This window comes from Odontesthes bonariensis, chromosome 23 (genome assembly GCF_027942865.1).
Source record: "Odontesthes bonariensis isolate fOdoBon6 chromosome 23, fOdoBon6.hap1, whole genome shotgun sequence".
NCBI lineage: Eukaryota > Metazoa > Chordata > Actinopteri > Atheriniformes > Atherinopsidae > Odontesthes > Odontesthes bonariensis.
This window is the reverse complement of record NC_134528.1, coordinates 1,541,053-1,563,280: the sequence shown is the minus strand read 5'-3', so window position 1 is coordinate 1,563,280 and position 22,228 is coordinate 1,541,053. Positions and strand designations below refer to the sequence as shown.

The following is a 22,228-nucleotide window of genomic DNA, read 5'->3' as shown; positions in this document are numbered from 1 at the left end:
GGAGTGGAAGAAGCATTAAAAATACATAAAAGACTATAAAGAGAAACAAATCCAATCATTTAAATGAATTTAAAAACCAGCAACAGTCCAGATAAGTTCAAAGATATTTCATGCATAGACACATGAGAACAGAAATGTCTTTAACCTGGATTTAAAAATGTCTCCCTTTGGTGAAAGTTTAATCTCCTCTGGCAGTTTGTGTCCCTCTTTAAATGTTTCCTCCCACTCTTCTTCTGATATTACGATATTCGCTTCCAGTTCCCATTTTTCTTTGATATCCAAGTTGTTATCATTGCATTCGTGTTGTAGTGCTTTATAGATGTTTGATATAATCCCTTTTTTTTTTTTACTTGACCTCTGAGAACAACCACAACACTTCCTCTAATTTGGATGGATTTGGAAACATCTGATTGTTCCTGGATATGTGCAGCCGGTTGTTACCTGCAGATTTACCAGCATGACTGACAATTGCACTAAAGTATACAACAGATATATTTGATTTATCATTTAAAACCAAAATACTTCAGCTTGTGACCCAGTAACTACTGAATGAGCAGCTGTGATAAGTCCCTGTGAGCTCTGGCAACATTTGATTTGCATTTGTTGATTATTTAATGTTATTTAATATTTTATTGCACATTAACGCAGTTTTTTGTTTTTTTCTATAACAGCTAAATTTAACTTAAAACTGTTAAAAACTTTTATATGCATTATTGGTTATTTGTGTTTAAAAAAAAAAAAAAAAACTCAAAATCCAAACTGGTTGGTTTAAAGTATTGAAGGATTGATGCATAATCAATAAAAAAAAATGAATCTTCATCTTTATGTTGAACCTTTGTCGCCCTCTTCAGGCGGTTGGAGTAATTACACCAACCCTGTCAATGTTTCAAATTAAAAACCTTGCTGGTAATTTCTTCATCTGGAGCATCAAAAACTTCTTGAATGACTTAAAATCAGAGAGAGTTAGAGAGTCCATTTCTTTATATGTTGCAAAGGAAACAGTTTCAGTAATTTATTGAAAGGTGGTTAAACATGAATATAAATCCAGTTTAAAGTGAATATCTGCTCTGAGCTGCTTTCTCCTCCAGCACAGCCTGAACCCTCTCAGACAGCTTTCTGTCCTCTCTTTAAGGAGTCTTCAGGAATAGTTCTCCAGGCTTCTTGAAGGACATCCCAAAGCTCTTCTTTGGATGTGGGCTGCCTTTTGTTCCGTTCTCTGCCAACATGATCCCACACTGCTTCAGTAATGCTGAGCTCCGGGCTCTGGGGAGGATTCATCCCTCCATCAGACCTGCTGCCACTGATTTTCAGCCCACTTCTTGTGTCCTTTGGCACAGCTCAGCCTTTTCTCCCTGTTTCCCTTCCTTAAGAACGGCTTCCTGACAGCCACCCTTCCATGGAGCCCATTTCTGATCAGGCTTCCTGACAGCCACCCTTCCATGGAGCCCATTTCTGATCAGGCTTCTTGACAGCCACCCTTCCATGGAGCCCATTTCTGATGAGGCTTCTTGACAGCCACCCTTCCATGGAGCCCATTTCTGATCAGGCTTGGGCCAACAGCAGATGGATCAGCTGAAGGTCCAGATGCATCTCTCAGCTCCTGTGTCAGGTCTTTGCTGGATGTTTTCCTCTTTCTTAAGGACATCACTTTCAGATCCTGTCCATCTGCTGGAGATAGTTCTTTAGGCCTGACACTTCTTCTTTTGTCCTATGTAATTGATCAGGACTTTTATTTTGTGTTTTTTTCTGTTTTATCTTGTGTTTTTTCCATTTTTTGTGTTTTTTGTTTTTTTTTTTGTTTTATTTTGGTTTTTTTTGTTTATTCTGTTTTTTTTCTGTGTTTTTATTTTTGTTTTTTTTTGTTTTTTTTCGATTTTATTTTGTGTTTTTCTGTTTTATTTTGTGTTTTTTTTGTTTTATTTTGTTTTATTTTTGTTTATTGTGTTTTTTTTCTGTGTTTTATTTTTGTTTTTTTGTTTTCGATTTTATTTTGTGTTTTTTTTTCTGTTTTATTTTGTGTTTTTTTTTCTGTTTTATTTTGTGTTTTTTCTGTTTTATTCGGTGGCTTTGGGTCAGATTTCCTCCTGTTCATCTGCTGGAGATAGTTCTTTAGGCCTGACACTTCTTCTTCTGTCCTCCACTTGTCCAGTTTCCTCAAATGTTCTAAGGACACACTGCACACCATGCTGAGATATGCCAAGTTTTCAGCTACCAGCTCTTTGGGAATCACCTTGTTGCTGCAGAAATCCTAATTTAAAAAGAGTCAATCTGTTAAAAAACATAGATTTAAAAGTGGAAATGCCATTAAACAACCTAGTTGGCTCCAGGACTTATTATTTCTGCACTTTACCCACTTTCTTCTTGTCTGTTTGTCCTTTGCAGTGCAGCAGGGATTTTATTTCCTCTGAAAGCCTTTTTTTCCTCTTTTGTTTCCAGTGAAGAAGAAGCCGGTGCTGAAGCTCTCCAAGGAGGTGTTTGAGCAGCCTGCGCCCGCCGCAGTGTAAGTCTTTACTCACATCCGACCCCATCTCTTTAAAAAACCAACCAAACGGCGGTAAACGGGAGGAGGAAGCGGCTCCCGAAGGCGGTGAAAACCTCAGCGGGGCGGCTTCTTCCTCGTTAATGTGAAGCTTCGCTTCTGGGAAAAGATTCGAATGTTTTTGTTCAGATGAATCATTTCCACTGAAAAAAGCTGCAGCTGCAGCTTCTTCATGTATTTTATATTTAGTTTCAATTTGATTTAACCAATTCAGCATTATCAGCTATATTTAATCATGTTTAATCAGAATCAGAAAAGGTTTTATTGCCAAATAATTTTTACATCACAAGGAATTTGTTCTCTGTTTGGTGCCATAAGAACAAAAAATATATTATAATAATAATAATATATATAAAATATATAATAATAATAATAATAATATAATAAAGTAATAAATGTAATAAATAAATAATAAGTAATGATAATAATAGTAATAAGTAATAAATGTAAAATTGTATTGTAATACAATTTAGTTTATTCAGTAACTCGTGGCCTTTTATTAGCACAGTGTACACACATATGGTGAAAAAGAAAGTCATTATGAGGTCGGAAAACTCGGTAAATCCAACCTCAGATTAACATATTACACTGAACATTAGTTATTGAGCAAAAACTGAGACAAAACACAGATAACTAAGTGAACCCTTCCACAAGTAGCAGCGGATCAATGGTCTGATTAACTGATCATCAGTCACCAGAGGTGGGCAGAGCAGCCAAAAACTGTACTCAAGTAAAAGTACTGTTACTTTAGAATAATACGACTCAAGTAAAAGTAAAAAGTATTCATCCAAATAATTACTTGAGAAAGAGTAAAAAAAGGTGAAAAAACTACTCAAGTACTGAGTAACTGTTGAGTAACGTCTGATTTATTTGTTAACACAAGCATTCAATCAGACAGACAAAAATACTAAATAATCATCTTTAGGCAAATTAGAGTTCATCCAATTGATAAAATTAATTAAAATGAATTAATTAATTACAAAATAGCTTAAATTAAAATAATCCAGGTAAATTCAAGAACTTCAATAAAAAATAAAAGAGCCTTAGGAAATGTTTAAAACATATGGAACCCATATGTAACCTAAAAAACAAACATTCACCTATCCATGGGGGAAAAAACGAGTTTAGGAAACTTAGCGCTACATGTTTCCTCAAGTTAGATGTTGAGTTTCTGCTGAAATGTGCGTTTGTTTTGGTTGCCACAGAAGACACATAATGTAGCTGCTGTTTCTCACTCTTTGTAAGGTAAACATGCTTTCAGTATGAGGCCTCGTCTGCGTCTTCATTTCCCACCGTTGGTTCTGACATTTTTCATCTGTTTCTTTCTTTGTTTGCTACGACTGCTAATGCTAAAGCTAACCCGTCCCGCCGCTGAGATCGAGTACGGTCACGTGACCAGACTGCACGGCTGCGTCTGATTGGTGGAACACAGTCAGGTGGTAGAGCCTTTGGTGGAAGTCTCTCTCTCTGTCAGAATAAAACATTAAAATGAGGCGTACGCGGGGGGATAAAAATAATGAGGCGTAGAATACCAAAGAGGTAAGAAGAAAAGTAACCAGCTCATTGTAGCCTAATGTAGCGGAGTAAGAGGACAGTTTCTGCTGCACACATCTACTCAAGGAAAAGGAAAAAGTATAGAGATTTAAAACTACTCCTAGAAGTATAATGTTACTACTCACCACTGCTGCTGCCCATCAACCTGGGAAGGGTTATAAGGCCGTTTTCCTCTGGTTTCACTTAGTTTAACGTTGAGCTTCTCTCCATCTTCTCGTTTATATTCGTATTAATTTATACATTTATCATCTTGTGCAGGACTCCAAATCCTCTGATTTTAAATGAGTTAAAAACCTGCTGAAGCATTTAAAGGTCTAAATAAATGACCCACATAAATCCAGACATGTTTTCATTTAGTTAATCTTTATTTTCCTGTTTTGTGCTCAAAGAAGAACCAGTTTATATCTCATTAAACGTCTTTGTTGTTTCAGACCCCCCAGAGATTTGGATTCAAAGGCTTGTGTAACGATCGGAGAAAAGGTAATTTATGCTCATCTCTTCTCCTTCTCGTTGTGTTTGTGTGACCGAGTTAAAGCTGTAAAGGCAGTAAAAACATTTGTTTTAAACTAGGGCTGGGCGAGTTAACTCGTTATTATTGCGTTAATTTGTCAATTATTTAACGCCGATAAATATTTTATCGCGCATTAACGCAGGTTTTATTATTTATTTTATTATTGTAAAAGTCTGTTGCTAACAGGCTTTTATTTTGTAAAAGTCTGTTGCTCACAGGCTTTTATTTTGTAAAAGTCTGTTGCTCACAGGCTTTTATTTTGTAAGTCTGTTGCTCACAGGCTTTTATTTTGTAAAAGTCTGTTGCTCACAGGCTTTTATTTTGTAAGTCTGTTGCTCACAGGCTTTTATTTTGTAAAAGTCTGTCGCTCACAGGCTTTTATTTTGTAAAAGTCTGTTGCTCACAGGCTTTTATTTTGTAAAAGTCTGCTGCTCACAGGCTTTTATTTTGTAAAAGTCTGCTGCTCACAGGCTTTTATTTTGTAAAAGCCTGTTGCTCACAGGCTTTTATTCTGTAAAAGTCTGTTGCTCACAGGCTTTTATTCTGTAAAAGTCTGTAGCTCACAGGCTTTTATTTTGTAAAAGTCTGCTGCTCACAGGCTTTTATTCTGTAAAAGTCTGTTGCTCACAGGCTTTTATTTTGTAAAAGTCTGTTGCTCACAGGCTTTTATTTTGTAAAAGTCTGCTGCTCACAGGCTTTTATTCTGTAAAAGTCTGTTGCTCACAGGCTTTTATTTTGTAAAAGTCTGCTGCTGTCTGCTGTGGAACAGGAAAAGAAAGTAATCTTTGGATCCACCAAACATGGAGAAGGGTACGGAACTTTTACTCGGCCATTTTCATGTTAAAGTTCTTCCAGACGGCGGAGTCGACAGAACCAAAGTCATCTGTAAACTCTGCCAAGTTGAATTGTCTTCTCAGCGTAGTAGTTCCAGTCTAAAATATCACTTAAAGGCAAAACACACAACTGATAGCAGCAAGTCATTCAAGGAAACAGACAGTGGAGCGAGGCTTCTACATAAAAACTACAGAAAGATGCTGATGTTAAAAGTGTGTTTGCACAACAAATGTTATGGCACTTTCATTCATATGGCAGCACATTTAAAATAAAGCTAAATGCTAAAAGCTATACGCTACTTTTGGATTCATTTTTGGATTCTGCGTACAAATGAGATTAATCGCGATTAATCAGGGAAATCATGTGATTAATTAGATTAAACATGTTAATCGTTGCCCAGCCCTGGTTTAAACTTTAACACTATAAATGTTCCACTGGCAGAGGTTGATGGTTCTCTGTAGGTTGAATGATGTCAGAAAAAGCTTTTTCATCTCGGTGTTTAAGTTCTCTGACGTTGTGTCCGGAGCAGAAGTGCGAGGTGACGGCAGACGACTTGGAGCAGATCTGCGAGCTCGGGCGAGGAGCGTACGGCGTGGTGGACAAGATGAGGCACGTGCCCAGCGACCAGATCATGGCCGTGAAGGTGGGTAGGAGCGCCTGGCGCCTCAAACAGAGCTCAGACGCTCGGTTTTACTCAATCTAACTGTCCTCGCTGCATATAAAGCTGCTTTATGTTCGGTTCCAGTATTTAAACTTTGTCATTTCACCTTTAAATGTAGTTTCCACATTGATCCTGGTTGAAATATTGTTACTTTTCCAACTATATTTCTGTACTTTCTGGTGATTTAACTGCTACTTTGGCTGATAAGTTAATGACGTTTTCATTGAGAGCGACTCCTGACAGAAATATGGAATCCCAACCGTGCAAAACAGTTTAATTTAACGGCTGAACTTTTTAATCCAATCCAATCCAATTTTATTTATAAAGCACTTTACAACGACCTCAGTTGACCAAAGTGCTGTACGGAAAAATAAAAACAAAAAATTTAAAGAATAAAATACAAGAATACATTAAGACATACAACAGCTATATAATTTAAAACAACAATGATACTAAAATTAAAAAAAATTGTTTTACATGAAGTTGAGGAGAAATGAGGAATCAGCTTTTAATTTGCATTTCAAAAACAAATACTTTCACTGGTCTAAATATGCAATTAAATGAGATCTGAAAATGGCGCCGTCGGTGGAAACAACGGTTCTAAAAGTCCTTTAAGGCGGTAATTTAAGGCGGTAATTTATCTCAAAATGTGGGAAGAGATGCAGAAACTAAACGGGACGGTTGTAAAAGGGAAACACGCAGGTCAAAGCGAAGCGTCCGTCCAACAGAAGGATGGTGAAAGTTTCAGGAAACGCGCGCCAACAATCTGAAATGTTTTGTGTGTTCATAATATTTAAAAAACTGAAGATTTTTCTCTGCGTTTGTGCTGATTTTTGGCGCTAAAAACCAAACTCTGTGGAAAAAGCCTCCTGACCTTTGACCTTAGTGTGAACACGAGGCCTGGAGATCCGGGTGTTCTCACCGCTTGTGCACGCTTGTGCACGGTTGTGCACGTTTCTGCCGACGATCGGACCTCAAGCTGCCTCCTCTGATCCGTGGCTTGGTTTCTGTTTCTATCCGACATGCAAACCTGCTTATTCACTCAAGGGGGGAACTAAGTAGTCGCATTTGGCGCCGATGGGTCGTAAGCAGGTCGGGATCTGTTCGTAATCTGTTTGTAATCTGTTCGTAATCTGTTCGTAAACAGGCCGTAATCTGTTCGTAAACAGGCCGTAATCTGTTCGTAATCTGTTCGTAAACAGGCCGTAATCTGTTCGTAAACAGGCCGTAATCTGTTCATAAACAGGCCGTAATCTGTTCGTAATCTGTTCATAAACAGGCCGTAATCTGTTCGTAAACAGGCCGTAATCTGTTGGTAATCTGTTCGTAATCTGTTCATAAACAGGCCGTAATCTGTTCGTAATCTGTTCATAAACAGGCCGTAATCTGTTCGTAATCTGTTTGTAATCTGTTCATAAACAGGCCGTAATCTGTTCGTAATCTGTTCGTAAACAGGCCGTAATCTGTTCGTAAACAGGCCGTAATCTGTTCATAAACAGGCCGTAATCTGTTCATAAACAGGCCGTAATCTGTTCGTAAACAGGCCGTAATCTGTTCGTAAACAGGCCGTAATCTGTTCGTAAACAGGCCGTAATCTGTTCGTAAACAGGCCGTAATCTGTTCATAAACAGGCCGTAATCTGTTCGTAAACAGGCCGTAATCTGTTGGTAATCTGTTCGTAATCTGTTCATAAACAGGCCGTAATCTGTTCATAAACAGGCCGTAATCTGTTCATAAACAGGCCGTAATCTGTTCGTAAACAGGCCGTAATCTGTTCATAAACAGGCCGTAATCTGTTCGTAAACAGGCCGTAATCTGTTGGTAATCTGTTCGTAATCTGTTCATAAACAGGCCGTAATCTGTTCGTAATCTGTTCATAAACAGGCCGTAATCTGTTCGTAATCTGTTCATAAACAGGCCGTAATCTGTTCGTAATCTGTTTGTAATCTGTTCATAAACAGGCCGTAATCTGTTTGTAATCTGTTCGTAAACAGGCCGTAATCTGTTCGTAAACAGGCCGTAATCTGTTCATAAACAGGCCATAATCTGTTCATAAACAGGCCGTAATCTGTTCGTAAACAGGCCGTAATCTGTTCATAAACAGGCCGTAATCTGTTCGTAAACAGGCCGTAATCTGTTCATAAACAGGCCATAATCTGTTCGTAAACAGGCCGTAATCTGTTCATAAACAGGCCGTAATCTGTTCATAAACAGGCCATAATCTGTTCGTAAACAGGCCGTAATCTGTTCATAAACAGGCCGTAATCTGTTCATAAACAGGCCATAATCTGTTCGTAAACAGGCCGTAATCTGTTCGTAAACAGGCCGTAATCTGTTCATAAACAGGCCGTAATCTGTTCGTAAACAGGCCGTAATCTGTTGGTAATCTGTTGGTAATCTGTTGGTAATCTGTTCATAAACAGGCCGTAATCTGTTCGTAAACAGGCCGTAATCTGTTGGTAATCTGTTCGTAATCTGTTCATAAACAGGCCGTAATCTGTTCGTAATCTGTTCATAAACAGGCCGTAATCTGTTCGTAATCTGTTCATAAACAGGCCGTAATCTGTTCGTAAACAGGCCGTAATCTGTTCGTAATCTGTTTGTAATCTGTTCGTAAACAGGCCGTAATCTGTTCGTAATCTGTTTGTAATCTGTTCGTAAACAGGCCGTAATCTGTTCATAAACAGGCCGTAATCTGTTCGGAATCTGTTGGCAAACAGATCGTAAGCAGGTCGTAAGCAGATCAGAGATTTATTGAAAGCTGTATTTAAGATCAAACCGGCTCCTGATCAGCTGATCAGATGTTTACGACCACAGAGTCTGTTAAGGTGTGTTGGCCAATAAAGTTCCGGTGTGACGTCTGAACTTGAGTTTATCTGATGATTTAAGTGTTTAATTCCAGACGAAGAGAAGGATCCAGTGTGATGATAACTTTGTGAACAGCGTTTATGTTTCCCGTTTTCCTTCCTCAGAGGATTCGGGCCACCGTGAACACTCGGGAGCAGAAGAGGCTGCTGATGGACCTGGACATCTCCATGAGGACGGTGGACTGTTTCTACACCGTCACCTTCTACGGAGCTCTATTCAGAGAGGTAACGGCACAAAGAAACATCAGCCTCTTTTGTAGAAGTGTGAGGAGTTTACGCCGATGATCACATGTTTGAATTTAAAGGAATATTTCAGAGCAAAGCTGAAAGAAAACGAGAGAATAAACAGGAAATAAAAGAAATGGCACAAAAATTCTTAAAGATCACTGGAAAAGGATGTAAAATGAACATATTTCATACTAGTTATTAAAGGATAAATGATCATTCTTATTCAAACGGGCTATTTTTATTGTTTCTGAGAACGAAAAACTGTTTTTGAACTGAACTAAAAGGCTCCGGGGAGCCGGTTCGTAGGCCGCAAGCTTTCTGCTTCTGGACGCCACGTTTTATCTGACCAACGCGCTTTTTCCTGAACTTTAACATGAAAATGGCCGAGTAAAAGTTCCGTACCCTTCTCCATGTTTGGTGGATCCACCGATTACTTTCTTTTCCTGTTCCACAGCAGCAGACTTTTACAAAATAAAAGCCTGTGAGCAACAGACTTTTACAATAATAAAATAAATAATAAAACAGGGGGTCCGTGGCGTAGTGGGCTGAGCAGGCCATGTACAGAGGCTATAGTCCTCGCTGCAGCTGGCCCCGGTTCCAGTCCTGCGTCGTACGGCCCTGTGCTGCGTGTTGTTCCCCCTCTCTCTGCCCCCTGCTTCCTGTCTCTCTGAACTTTACATTAAAGGCACAAAAGCCCCAAAAAATAAAATAAATGAAATAAAAATTGAAAAAATAAAACCTACGTAAATGCGCCACAAAATATTTATCGGCGTTAAATAATTATCGAGTTAACTCGCCCAGCCCTAGTATATTTATATTCTAAGTTATAAAAATAGTTTGTTGAACATGTTTGTGGTTTTAACTTTTTCCAAATCAGATTTGATGCTTTTTGGGCACTTTTTGGTCCAGTTTCTAAACCCAGTGCGTCAGAATGAAAAAAAATAACCTTAAAGACGCACGTGAGACGCCAAACGAGGCAAAGTCAACAGCTTTTAAGGTGAAATCCTTCAGCTACAAACTCCAAATGTCCAGTTTTCTTCTCCGACACCTTTTTTTTGTCTGGGGTGCAATGCATTCTGGGATACTAGGCCGCCCCAAGTCCACACAAGTCACCCCCAGATGCATCCTGGGTAAAATGGGCGCCTGTCCCTGCAAAAGAACCGGCGCAGCGGCCTTTGGATCCGTGCTGTTTCCTCTTCGGAGTTTTTGGGATTTCGGGTCATTTTCTCCTCGTGTTTCTTCATGGAAACGCGCTGAATGTCAGAGGAAAGCTGTCGGCTTCTGCTCTGAAGGTTTTACCGCCGGCGCCGCCAAATATGAGGCAAAGTACTCGTGTTTAACGTTCAGAACGAGCCAGAACCATCCAGGGGATGCTCAGGATTTCCTGCCGGTGACTCGGAAACCTGCTGCTTCCTGTCTGTTTGGAATCTGCACTGGAAAAAATCTGAATCTTACCAAGTATATTTGTCTCATTGAGTGTCTCATTACACTTAATATAAGACACAACTGCCTAACAAGCACCATGTCAGCCAGATATAGGGACTTGTTTTAAGACAATACATCTGGAATATCTTGTTAAATGAAAAAGTCTTGAAAACAAATTGTTTTGAGTCACATATCATATGAAACAAGCTTTTTTTTTCATCTTTTTAAGCTAATTTCAAGATCACTTTTTTCTCAAAAGTCCCAAATATCACATCTTATTTCAAGAAATCTTGACAAGCCGATTTTCACTAGTTCCATTGGCAGATTTATTTGCTTATTTCAAGCAAAAACGTCTTTTATTTGTTGTTTTTTTTACTTATTTTTGGAGGGGCATTTTTTTCCAGTGTGCTGGGCTGCTTTGTTTTTTTTTTTGTCCTGATCTCTCCAAAATCTCCCCTTCTGTTGCCAGGGCGACGTCTGGATCTGCATGGAGCTGATGGACACCTCGCTGGACAAGTTCTACAAGCAGGTGATCGAGAAGGGCCTGAGCATCCCGGAGGACATCCTGGGGAAGATCGCCGTCTCGGTGGGCTCACCTTCCTGCGCAGGCTCACTTCACCCAAACATAAGGACTCACTTTTAGGATCTCATTGTCTTATTAATGCGTTTTGTTTTTATCACAGATAGTCAAAGCTCTGGAGCATCTGCACAGCAATCTGCAAGTCATACACCGAGGTAAGAGCCTGAGTGCAAAGCCATTAAACTCTGAGGCGGCGTCCATATCCACTCAGCTGCTTCTTCCTTCCTTCCTTTAAACTGGTTCCAGCTCTTATTGAAGGACCATAAAAGTGTGAACGGAGCTGTTTGATTTGCACCCTTCTCTGGTGGATTGTTTGGGGGACAGAGTCTGTTTTTACAGGGTAAAACGAAGGCCGGGGAGCAGATTGAGGCAGAAGTTGCTTTTGGGCCGGTGTGGAAAGCTGAAAGCTTTCAATTCATCTGTTAGTCTGTACTCCAGCTGCAGCTTTAACCTAACATAAACCCAGAATCTGAGGCAGAACCAGAGTTAGTTCAGTTCTGAGCAGCTTTAAAGTGAATATCTGCAGATGTTTCCATGGTAACAGCTGCAGAGATTCACTGAAACATGTTCCAACATGAACATAAACCCAGAATCTGAGGCAGAACCAGAGTTAGTTCAGTTCTGAGCAGCTTTAAAGTGAATATCTGTAGATGTTTCCATGGTAACAGCTGCAGAGATTCACTGAAACATGTTCCAACATGAACATAAACCCAGAATCTGAGGCAGAACCAGAGTTAGTTCAGTTCTGAGCAGCTTTAAAGTGAATATCTGCAGATGTTTCCATGGTAACAGCTGCAGAGAGTCACTGAAACATGTTCCAACATGAACATAAACCCAGAATCTGAGTCAGAACCAGAGTTAGTTCAGTTCTGAGCAGCTTTAAAGTGAATATCTGCAGATGTTTCCATGGTAACAGCTGCAGAGATACACTGAAACATGTTCCAACATGAACATGAACCCAGAATCTGAGGCAGAACCAGAGTTAGTTCAGTTCTGAGCAGCTTTAAAGTGAATATCTGCAGATGTTTCCATGGTAACAGCTGCAGAGATTCACTGAAACATGTTCCAACATGAACATAAACCCAGAATCTGAGGCAGAACCAGAGTTAGTTCAGTTCTGAGCAGCTTTAAAGTGAATATCTGCAGATGTTTCCATGGTAACAGCTGCAGAGAGTCACTGAAACATGTTCCAACATGAACATAAACCCAGAATCTGAGTCAGAACCAGAGTTAGTTCAGTTCTGAGCAGCTTTAAAGTGAATATCTGCAGATGTTTCCATGGTAACAGCTGCAGAGATACACTGAAACATGTTCCAACATGAACATGAACCCAGAATCTGAGGCAGAACCAGAGTTAGTTCAGTTCTGAGCAGCTTTAAAGTGAATATCTGCAGATGTTTCCATGGTAACAGCTGCAGAGATTCACTGAAACATGTTCCAACATGAACATAAACCCAGAATCTGAGGCAGAACCAGAGTTAGTTCAGTTCTGAGCAGCTTTAAAGTGAATATCTGCAGATGTTTCCATGGTAACAGCTGCAGAGATTCACTGAAACATGTTCCAACATGAACATAAACCCAGAATCTGAGGCAGAACCAGAGTTAGTTCAGTTCTGAGCAGCTATAAAGTGAATATCTGCAGATGTTTCCATGGTAACAGCTGCAGAGATTCACTGAAACATGTTCCAACATGAACATAAACCCAGAATCTGAGGCAGAACCAGAGTTAGTTCAGTTCTGAGCAGCTTTAAAGTGAATATCTGCAGATGTTTCCATGGTAACAGCTGCAGAGATTCACTGAAACATGTTCCAACATGAACATAAACCCAGAATCTGAGGCAGAACCAGAGTTAGTTCAGTTCTGAGCAGCTTTAAAGTGAATATCTGCAGATGTTTCCATGGTAACAGCTGCAGAGATTCACTGAAACATGTTCCAACATGAACATAAACCCAGAATCTGAGGCAGAACCAGAGTTAGTTCAGTTCTGAGCAGCTTTAAAGTGAATATCTGCAGATGTTTCCATGGTAACAGCTGCAGAGATTCACTGAAACATGTTCCAACATGAACATAAACCCAGAATCTGAGGCAGAACCAGAGTTAGTTCAGTTCTGAGCAGCTTTAAGGTGAATATCTGCAGATGTTTCCATGGTAACAGCTGCAGAGATTCACTGAAACGTGTTCCAACATGAACATAAACCCAGAATCTGAGGCAGAACCAGAGTTCGTTCAGCTCTGAGCAGCTTTAAAGTGAATATCTGCAGATGTTTCCATGGTAACAGCTGCAGAGATTCACTGAAACATGTTCCAACATGAACATAAACCCAGAATCTGAGGCAGAACCAGAGTTAGTTCAGTTCTGAGCAGCTTTAAAGTGAATATCTGCAGATGTTTCCATGGTAACAGCTGCAGAGATTCACTGAAACATGTTCCAACATGAACATAAACCCAGAATCTGAGGCAGAACCAGAGTTAGTTCAGTTCTGAGCAGCTTTAGAGTGAATATCTGCAGATGTTTCCATGGTAACAGCTGCAGAGATTCACTGAAACATGTTCCAACATGAACATAAACCCAGAATCTGAGGCAGAACCAGAGTTAGTTCAGTTCTGAGCAGCTTTAAAGTGAATATCTGCAGATGTTTCCATGGTAACAGCTGCAGAGATTCACTGAAACATGTTCCAACATGAACATAAACCCAGAATCTGAGGCAGAACCAGAGTTAGTTCAGTTCTGAGCAGCTTTAAAGTGAATATCTGCAGATGTTTCCATGGTAACAGCTGCAGAGATTCACTGAAACATGTTCCAACATGAACATAAACCCAGAATCTGAGGCAGAACCAGAGTTAGTTCAGTTCTGAGCAGCTTTAAAGTGAATATCTGCAGATGTTTCCATGGTAACAGCTGCAGAGATTCACTGAAACATGTTCCAACATGAACATAAACCCAGAATCTGAGGCAGAACCAGAGTTAGTTCAGTTCTGAGCAGCTTTAAGGTGAATATCTGCAGATGTTTCCATGGTAACGGCTGCAGAGATTCACTGAAACATGTTCCAACATGAACATAAACCCAGAATCTGAGGCAGAACCAGAGTTAGTTCAGTTCTGAGCAGCTTTAAAGTGAATATCTGCAGATGTTTCCATGGTAACAGCTGCAGAGATTCACTGAAACATGTTCCAACATGAACATAAACCCAGAATCTGAGTCAGAACCAGAGTTAGTTCAGTTCTGAGCAGCTTTAAAGTGAATATCTGCAGATGTTTCCATGGTAACAGCTGCAGAGATTCACTGAAACATGTTCCAACATGAACATAAACCCAGAATCTGAGGCAGAACCAGAGTTAGTTCAGTTCTGAGCAGCTTTAAAGTGAATATCTGCAGATGTTTCCATGGTAACAGCTGCAGAGATTCACTGAAACATGTTCCAACATGAACATAAACCCAGAATCTGAGGCAGAACCAGAGTTAGTTCAGTTCTGAGCAGCTTTAAAGTGAATATCTGCAGATGTTTCCATGGTAACAGCTGCAGAGATTCACTGAAACATGTTCCAACATGAACATAAACCCAGAATCTGAGGCAGAACCAGAGTTAGTTCAGTTCTGAGCAGCTTTAAAGTGAATATCTGCAGATGTTTCCATGGTAACAGCTGCAGAGATTCACTGAAACATGTTCCAACATGAACATAAACCCAGAATCTGAGGCAGAACCAGAGTTAGTTCAGTTCTGAGCAGCTTTAAAGTGAATATCTGCAGATGTTTCCATGGTAACAGCTGCAGAGATTCACTGAAACATGTTCCAACATGAACATAAACCCAGAATCTGAGGCAGAACCAGAGTTAGTTCAGCTCTGAGCAGCTTTAAAGTGAATATCTGCAGATGTTTCCATGGTAACAGCTGCAGAGATTCACTGAAACATGTTCCAACATGAACATAAACCCAGAATCTGAGGCAGAACCAGAGTTAGTTCAGTTCTGAGCAGCTTTAAAGTGAATATCTGCAGATGTTTCCATGGTAACAGCTGCAGAGATTCACTGAAACATGTTCCAACATGAACATAAACCCAGAATCTGAGGCAGAACCAGAGTTAGTTCAGTTCTGAGCAGCTTTAAGGTGAATATCTGCAGATGTTTCCATGGTAACGGCTGCAGAGATTCACTGAAACATGTTCCAACATGAACATAAACCCAGAATCTGAGGCAGAACCAGAGTTAGTTCAGTTCTGAGCAGCTTTAAAGTGAATATCTGCAGATGTTTCCATGGTAACAGCTGCAGAGATTCACTGAAACATGTTCCAACATGAACATAAACCCAGAATCTGAGTCAGAACCAGAGTTAGTTCAGTTCTGAGCAGCTTTAAAGTGAATATCTGCAGATGTTTCCATGGTAACAGCTGCAGAGATTCACTGAAACATGTTCCAACATGAACATAAACCCAGAATCTGAGGCAGAACCAGAGTTAGTTCAGTTCTGAGCAGCTTTAAAGTGAATATCTGCAGATGTTTCCATGGTAACAGCTGCAGAGATTCACTGAAACATGTTCCAACATGAACATAAACCCAGAATCTGAGGCAGAACCAGAGTTAGTTCAGTTCTGAGCAGCTTTAAAGTGAATATCTGCAGATGTTTCCATGGTAACAGCTGCAGAGATTCACTGAAACATGTTCCAACATGAACATAAACCCAGAATCTGAGGCAGAACCAGAGTTAGTTCAGTTCTGAGCAGCTTTAACGTGAATATCTGGCTTTTTTGCTAAGTTGGACACAACACCGGTTCATCCCTTGAGTTAGGAGCCTTTTTCCTGCCTGAATGCTTCACAGCTCAGAGTTAAGTGGCTGAACAAAGAAAAAACACATTCCTCTGAAGATGCTCAGGTACAAGGACTGGACTGAGGATGAGGGAAGAAGCAGAAAATGTCCAAAGAGAAACTCTGAAAGAGCTTCAGGAAGCTGCAGAACTGCTGATCGGGACACTTTAATATGCTTCTAATGTATTATTATTCATAATGTTTGATTCTTATCAGTTTTTTACATGCATCTTGGTTTGCGTTGCTCCCTCAGAACATTTCTACAATTTTTCTCTGTTTGTAGCCAAAGCTTTACGGTCACACGTTGATAATCTAAGAGTTTCGAACCTCTGTGACCCCTGCTGCTGGCTTTATATTCACCGGAGTGACAGGCGGCTGTTCCTGAAGCTAAACCTGCTGCTGGCTTTATATTCACCGGAGTGCAGCAGGCGGCTGTTCCTGAAGCTAAAGCTGCTGTTTTCTCTCCAGATGTGAAGCCCTCCAACGTGCTGATCAACACTCAGGGCCAGGTGAAGATGTGCGACTTCGGCATCAGCGGCTACCTGGTGGACTCGGTGGCTAAGACCATGGACGCTGGCTGCAAACCTTACATGGCGGTGAGTGAAACATGTTTTTATTTATCTGCGGCTTTATTTTAAAGTCCAACTAAATGCTGTGGAACGGAGCTATGAATAGGGTAATATTTTAAAATAACAGATATCACCATGAAACAGTTGGTTACTTATACAAGTATGAAAAAAAAAAAATGTATTACAAGTTTTAGATATTTGTATGTTTAATTATGCAAATTCAGCATTATCTCATTAAATATGCTCACATTTGCATATATTTCCGGAAGATAGATCTGAACATATGATAAAGCCAGGTGCAAAATTCTTTTTTCATTTTGTTTACACACAAAATTAAAAGAAAATTACAGAGGGATTTCAGGATATCTGCTTTCATCTCCTAGGAAATCAAAATATGCTGCCCATAGCCTAAAAAACATCGATTTTCGCCATATTTTTTATTATAATGTCACATAAATCAGGCCAGGAATGATTTATCAACAAATCCTTCTATAAATATCTTCAGAATACTGCTAAGTGCATAACTGGAAAGTTTGGTGTTAGTAGGTGCTCCATAGGCTGAGATATTGATACTGGAAAAATACAAAAAACTGATTTTGAGAAAACGGCATTTAAAGATTTAAATAGGGGAATTTAATACATTTGTATTGGAAACAATTGCTCAAAAACAGAATAAATGCTCAGGCCCTTAGTAGTACTAATATTGAATAAAATAATAAGTGGGAAGTGTTGCTATGGAAGATGTCCGGGTGAAATTTAAAGATATTTAACAGGAGAAGATGTTTAGGTTGAAATCTTTGATGAGGATTCAGAGTGATGATGGTGGAGGCGGATGGGGATGTCATCATGTGATCTTGTGCTCTGCAGCCGGAGAGGATCAACCCCGAGACCAACCAGAAGGGCTACAACGTCAAGTCTGACATCTGGAGTTTAGGGATCACCATGGTAAGCCAGCTTCTCACTCGGCTGTCCTCGGTTTGCTCGTCTCACCCAAAGGTTTCCGTCATCCAGAAGAAGTTTAGGGTTATTTCCAGGTAAAAAGTGAGCAGTTAAAGAGGTCAGCGCTTCACAAAAGAGTTTCAAGAGCCGTTAAATATTCATAACTTTCAGATAAGATGAGCCCCGCCCTGCTTCGCTGTCATATGGGGTTCCACAGGGTTCAATTTTAGGGCCCCTGCTCTTCTCACTGTACCTGCTGCCCCTGAGTTTCCATCCTGAGAAAGCATGGTATCTCTTTCCATTGTTATGCTGATGACAGCCAGATCTATGTGCCACTAAGGAAGAAGGATGCTTTCTCTCTGAAACCTCTTCTGTTATGTCTTGAAGACATTAAAGCACGCTCACGTGCGCTGTCCAGCTACAGTTACAGCTCAACCTGGTCATTTAACCAGGCTGCAATACGTAACGGAATCGAGTTATTGATTCTGTGAACGGTGAGAAAACCTTCACAACTTCCTCTGTGGGAGGTCACGGTCCATGTAAATTGAGCTGAGTTCACCGCACAGACGCCATCTTTAAGCTACTTTAACGGTGATTCTGTCAGACGAGGCTGTGGCTATAAAATCAGGATTTTATTAGAGCAGAGCGACCGTCTGGAAAAGCTTTAAGGGAGTCTGAATGGGCTGATTTTCAGCCCCAGTTTCTGACAAAAGAAACAGAAAAATGTGTGAATGAGAGCAGCTTTATGGGGAATTCAGCTGGATTAATTTACTGTTTTTACTAAAAAAAAATGCAAAAAGATGGAACTTTGGAGCATGTGCAGAGCACCACATCCATTTAAGTGTAGTTATGTGTGTAAATAAAGAAGTTATTCGATGTCTAACCGCATTATTTTGGTGCGTTTGTCCACGTTTTGCCCAATTTCGGTCAGATTAACATGTTTACATGCATGTATGGACTAATACAATAATACATTATTTTCCTTGTGTCGTGCAAACAAACTTATTTTTTACTCGATCTCTCGTTATAGTTTATTCGTCTGAAGTAAGTTATTCATTCTATTGTTATAATGAAGTAAAGTTTAAAAAAATATAGAAGGTTTTTGGCCCAAAAACAATGGTGAGAAACCAGTTTGAGAACAGTTTTGAACTGCCTGGTGCAGGTTGGAACCGGTTTGGTCCAGCTGAAGGACACACGTGACATCACGAGTTGGCCGAAAGCCAAACCAATAGGGGAGAAGCATTGGTTGTGATCAGTTGCCGAGCAGAAAAGAGTTTTTGGTTTTTTTTTTTTAAAGATGCACTGAAACGAATGTTCATCTATCATTCAAATGAAATTTTTGTCTTTTTATAAAACCATCAATCCAACTTGAACTAAATTTTCCGGGGATAACTTGTTAAAACGGCCATTTAAAAGTGTGAATTATGTGGCCTTTGGTGCGAAATTGGCCACATGACCGTGACGTCATAGGGTTGACTCCCTTATTTGCTAGTATGGCTGGCTGCGAAAACAACATACATTTGATGGACCTATATCTCATAAAGGAACCAAAATTCTGATACAAACATCAGCAGGTCGAAAGAACACACCTCTAACATTATGTGGAAAAACTTTCGTTGAATTTAAGCCACACAAATCGATTTAATATCTATACTGTAGAGGCTCTCTGCACCTCCCGTATGGGTAATGGAAATGAAAGAAAGTTACCATTTTCAGCACAGGATCGGCGGCACAAAACAGCCATCGCTCCTACTACACGCTGATTATTATTAAGATGTTATCAATCAAATGACACAATAGTGTATGTTTGCTGTGGTAAACTGGAAAGGATTTGAACATGCCGGTTTGGCAGATATGGCATTCTGCTGCGCTGTCTTTGACACGTTGAAACCTAACGAAGGGGCACTTTGAAATCCAGCCACTTAAAAAAACGTATGTGATAATAACATGGTTTTAATGTAAGCTTAATAAACAATGGCGTGGATTAACGGGTCGGAGATCCTCCAGTGTGCGGCCCCATCTGCGGATCCTCACGGGTCGGCGGCAGGGAGATGGGCACCCGGCCTCGGCACGACTGACAGCAGCCATCGGTAGGACTGATCCACGGAGCCTCGGATGTCGTAGCCGGCGAAATCACCGGAGAGACCAGACAGCAATTCTAGCTGGATATGTGTGTAGACCGAAGAGCAAAGCGAGCAGTCCCCTGCTTCCGAGCAGCAATTCAGGTGCAGCTATCGGCAGGCGGCAGCACGCAGTGATACGATCCACTGTGCTCTCAGCCAATAGCAGTGGTCGACACTTGCCTCTCAGAAGCGAACAGTAAGCGAACATTATTATATATAAAAAAAACAAGTCCAGTAATGTCCGATCTGGAAATTTCAGACTCACCTGTCTTCGCGCCCGAGCAGTAGTTCAGCAGGGACAGTCTCCGTCGGCACACCAGGTCCAGCGATGTCAATAGTTGGAACAGCTTCAGCTAAAAGACGTCTCCTATTCCCAACCATTCCCGCGATCTCCACATTTTTAGTGAAACAGTTGTGATGGAAATGTACGGAGCACAACACGGATGTTGAGGACACTTCAAAATCAAGACGATGCCTCCGTACAAACTGTATCCACCGTGCTCTCGTCTTTGCCTTCTCCTTGTCAGCCTCAGTTCCAGTATTTTTTGGTTTGGGAAACATGTGCAGAGAGATGCCTTCAGTGAAGCTGCTATTTTTGCAACTAACACCATTTGTTCCTCCAGCAACACAATATTTTCTGCCGTGCTTTGATGTCTTAGCCATAGATGCCGCCATTACAGTTAGACTACGAGAACTGCTGTGTCAACCCTATGACGTCACGCATTAAAAAAAGAATTCGCACAAAAAGACAAAACGTGGCTCCTTTTGAGCCCGTTTTAACATGACTTCCCGGATAAATTATTATCCAGACAATATCTAATTTTAATCGCAAGGCTTGGAACCTTTAGAATCAGCAGCAAAAACTGTGAAATTCCAACAATTAAAATTCGTTTCATAAGCACTTTAAGGAAAAGGGAGGACTTAACCAGAAAATGAGTGAATAAAATCAGTCTTTTTCCAGAAAAGACTGTTTTATTCCTTGTTTTTCTGATTCCACAGTGTTGAAATGGTTACAATCCAATTTTATTTATAAAGCACTTTACAACAACCTCAGTTGACCAAAGTGCTGTACCGAAAAATGAAAACAAAAAAATTAAAAGAATAGAATACAAAAATAAATTAAAAGACATACAACAGCTATATAATTTAAAACAAAAAATAATACTAAAATATAAATAAATAAATAAAAACCAATGATTAAAAACCTTTGGGATCCACAGATCTTTACGCTGACGTATCTTCCCACGTGTGTTTTAAATCTTTAAATCCGTGATATTGGAATCGGAGTACGTTGTTGTTGTGGTTTATTTGATGCCTTCAGATCTGGGCAGCTTGCAGTCACTGATTCATCGGAGTTCTGATTCATGTCAAAGTCTGCACAGTGTGAAGCCATCTGTCTGAAAGTTGAAAGCTGATCCTCAACAAACCAGCAAATACACCGAGAAACGGATCGGATGGAAAGGCCTCCACTGAAACTGATATTTTATTCATTTATTTAACGAAGAAATTATCATTTTTTGCAGCTCACGCAGCATTAAACACATATACTGAACACAGAATGATTTAAAACAGTCGAAAATGCACCAATTCTCCCAGAAGATTATTGCAATCAGAGTTATTTTGGAAATATTTGGTTTCTTTCCTTTTATGAATGTTGGCACAACACAAAATAATGTGAAAAAAACCCAAACTTGAAATCATTTCACACAGAAATCCAAAAACTGGGCCGGACAAAGTGAATTTCTTTGGTTATTAATACTTTTCTGCACCCCCTGTGGACAAAGTAACTGGAACCAGTGACCAGAAAAGTTTTATTCTAAGTCCTGTTGCCAGTATAATTTTTTTTTTATTTATTTTTTTATTATTTATTTGATTAGGACAATGCACATTAATCAACATATCAGCAGAGCATCAATGTAAATATGCCAGAGTTAGCACAGTTGCTAAATTTCATCCGTTGTCCTACGGCAGATATCATAAAAAAACATACAGACGATACACCAAATGGATATAACGTAGAAATCTTACACCAAAAAAAATAATAATAATAATTCACATCAAAGTTAAGAGTTCATACACAAAATGGAAAAGACAGACATCCAAAAACAACTGGTAGCTATCAAGGTCCAAGATTTTATACTTTTTAATAATTTTACAATAATGGTAATGTTGTATTCATTATAATGGAAGTCTATGGGAGCCGTTTCTGTAATCTGCAGAAAAACTAAAAAGCTGTAAAAACTGATGTTGTAGCTCATCAATGACATATCCCAGACCTAATAATCCCCCATAGATTATTTCACTTTGCATTGCATACATTGAAAATACAGCAGTTTTTGTGTGTTTTTTTTAACAGAATTTGGTGTTTACCTCATATACACCGGTATTTAAAGGGTTCATTTTTTAAAATAATTGAAAACTTGGTGATTATGATCAGAACTGAAGTGGAATAAAAGATTTATGGAAAAAAAAGTGGAAAAAAATATTAATATGATGGTTTTAGGTCATTTTAAAAGGGGACAAAAATGTCCCTTTTCAGAAATTAAGGAGTTTTTTCTCTACACAATGAAAAATTGCGTTGTATTATACAACACA

General features: G+C 39.6%; 1 protein-coding gene across 1 annotated transcript in view; it reads left to right on the top strand.

The window, feature by feature from the left end:
- The window catches only part of LOC142373957 (dual specificity mitogen-activated protein kinase kinase 6-like), a 40,113-nt gene that overhangs the window by 10,631 nt on the left and 7,254 nt on the right, over positions 1–22,228 (top strand). Inside the window, exons 2-9 of the mRNA XM_075457439.1 lie at positions 2,437–2,500; positions 4,525–4,573; positions 5,968–6,081; positions 9,072–9,191; positions 11,089–11,205; positions 11,303–11,354; positions 16,471–16,598; positions 17,439–17,516. Coding sequence (XP_075313554.1) covers positions 2,437–2,500; positions 4,525–4,573; positions 5,968–6,081; positions 9,072–9,191; positions 11,089–11,205; positions 11,303–11,354; positions 16,471–16,598; positions 17,439–17,516 — 722 coding nt within the window. The remainder of the gene's footprint in view (positions 1–2,436; positions 2,501–4,524; positions 4,574–5,967; positions 6,082–9,071; positions 9,192–11,088; positions 11,206–11,302; positions 11,355–16,470; positions 16,599–17,438; positions 17,517–22,228) is intronic.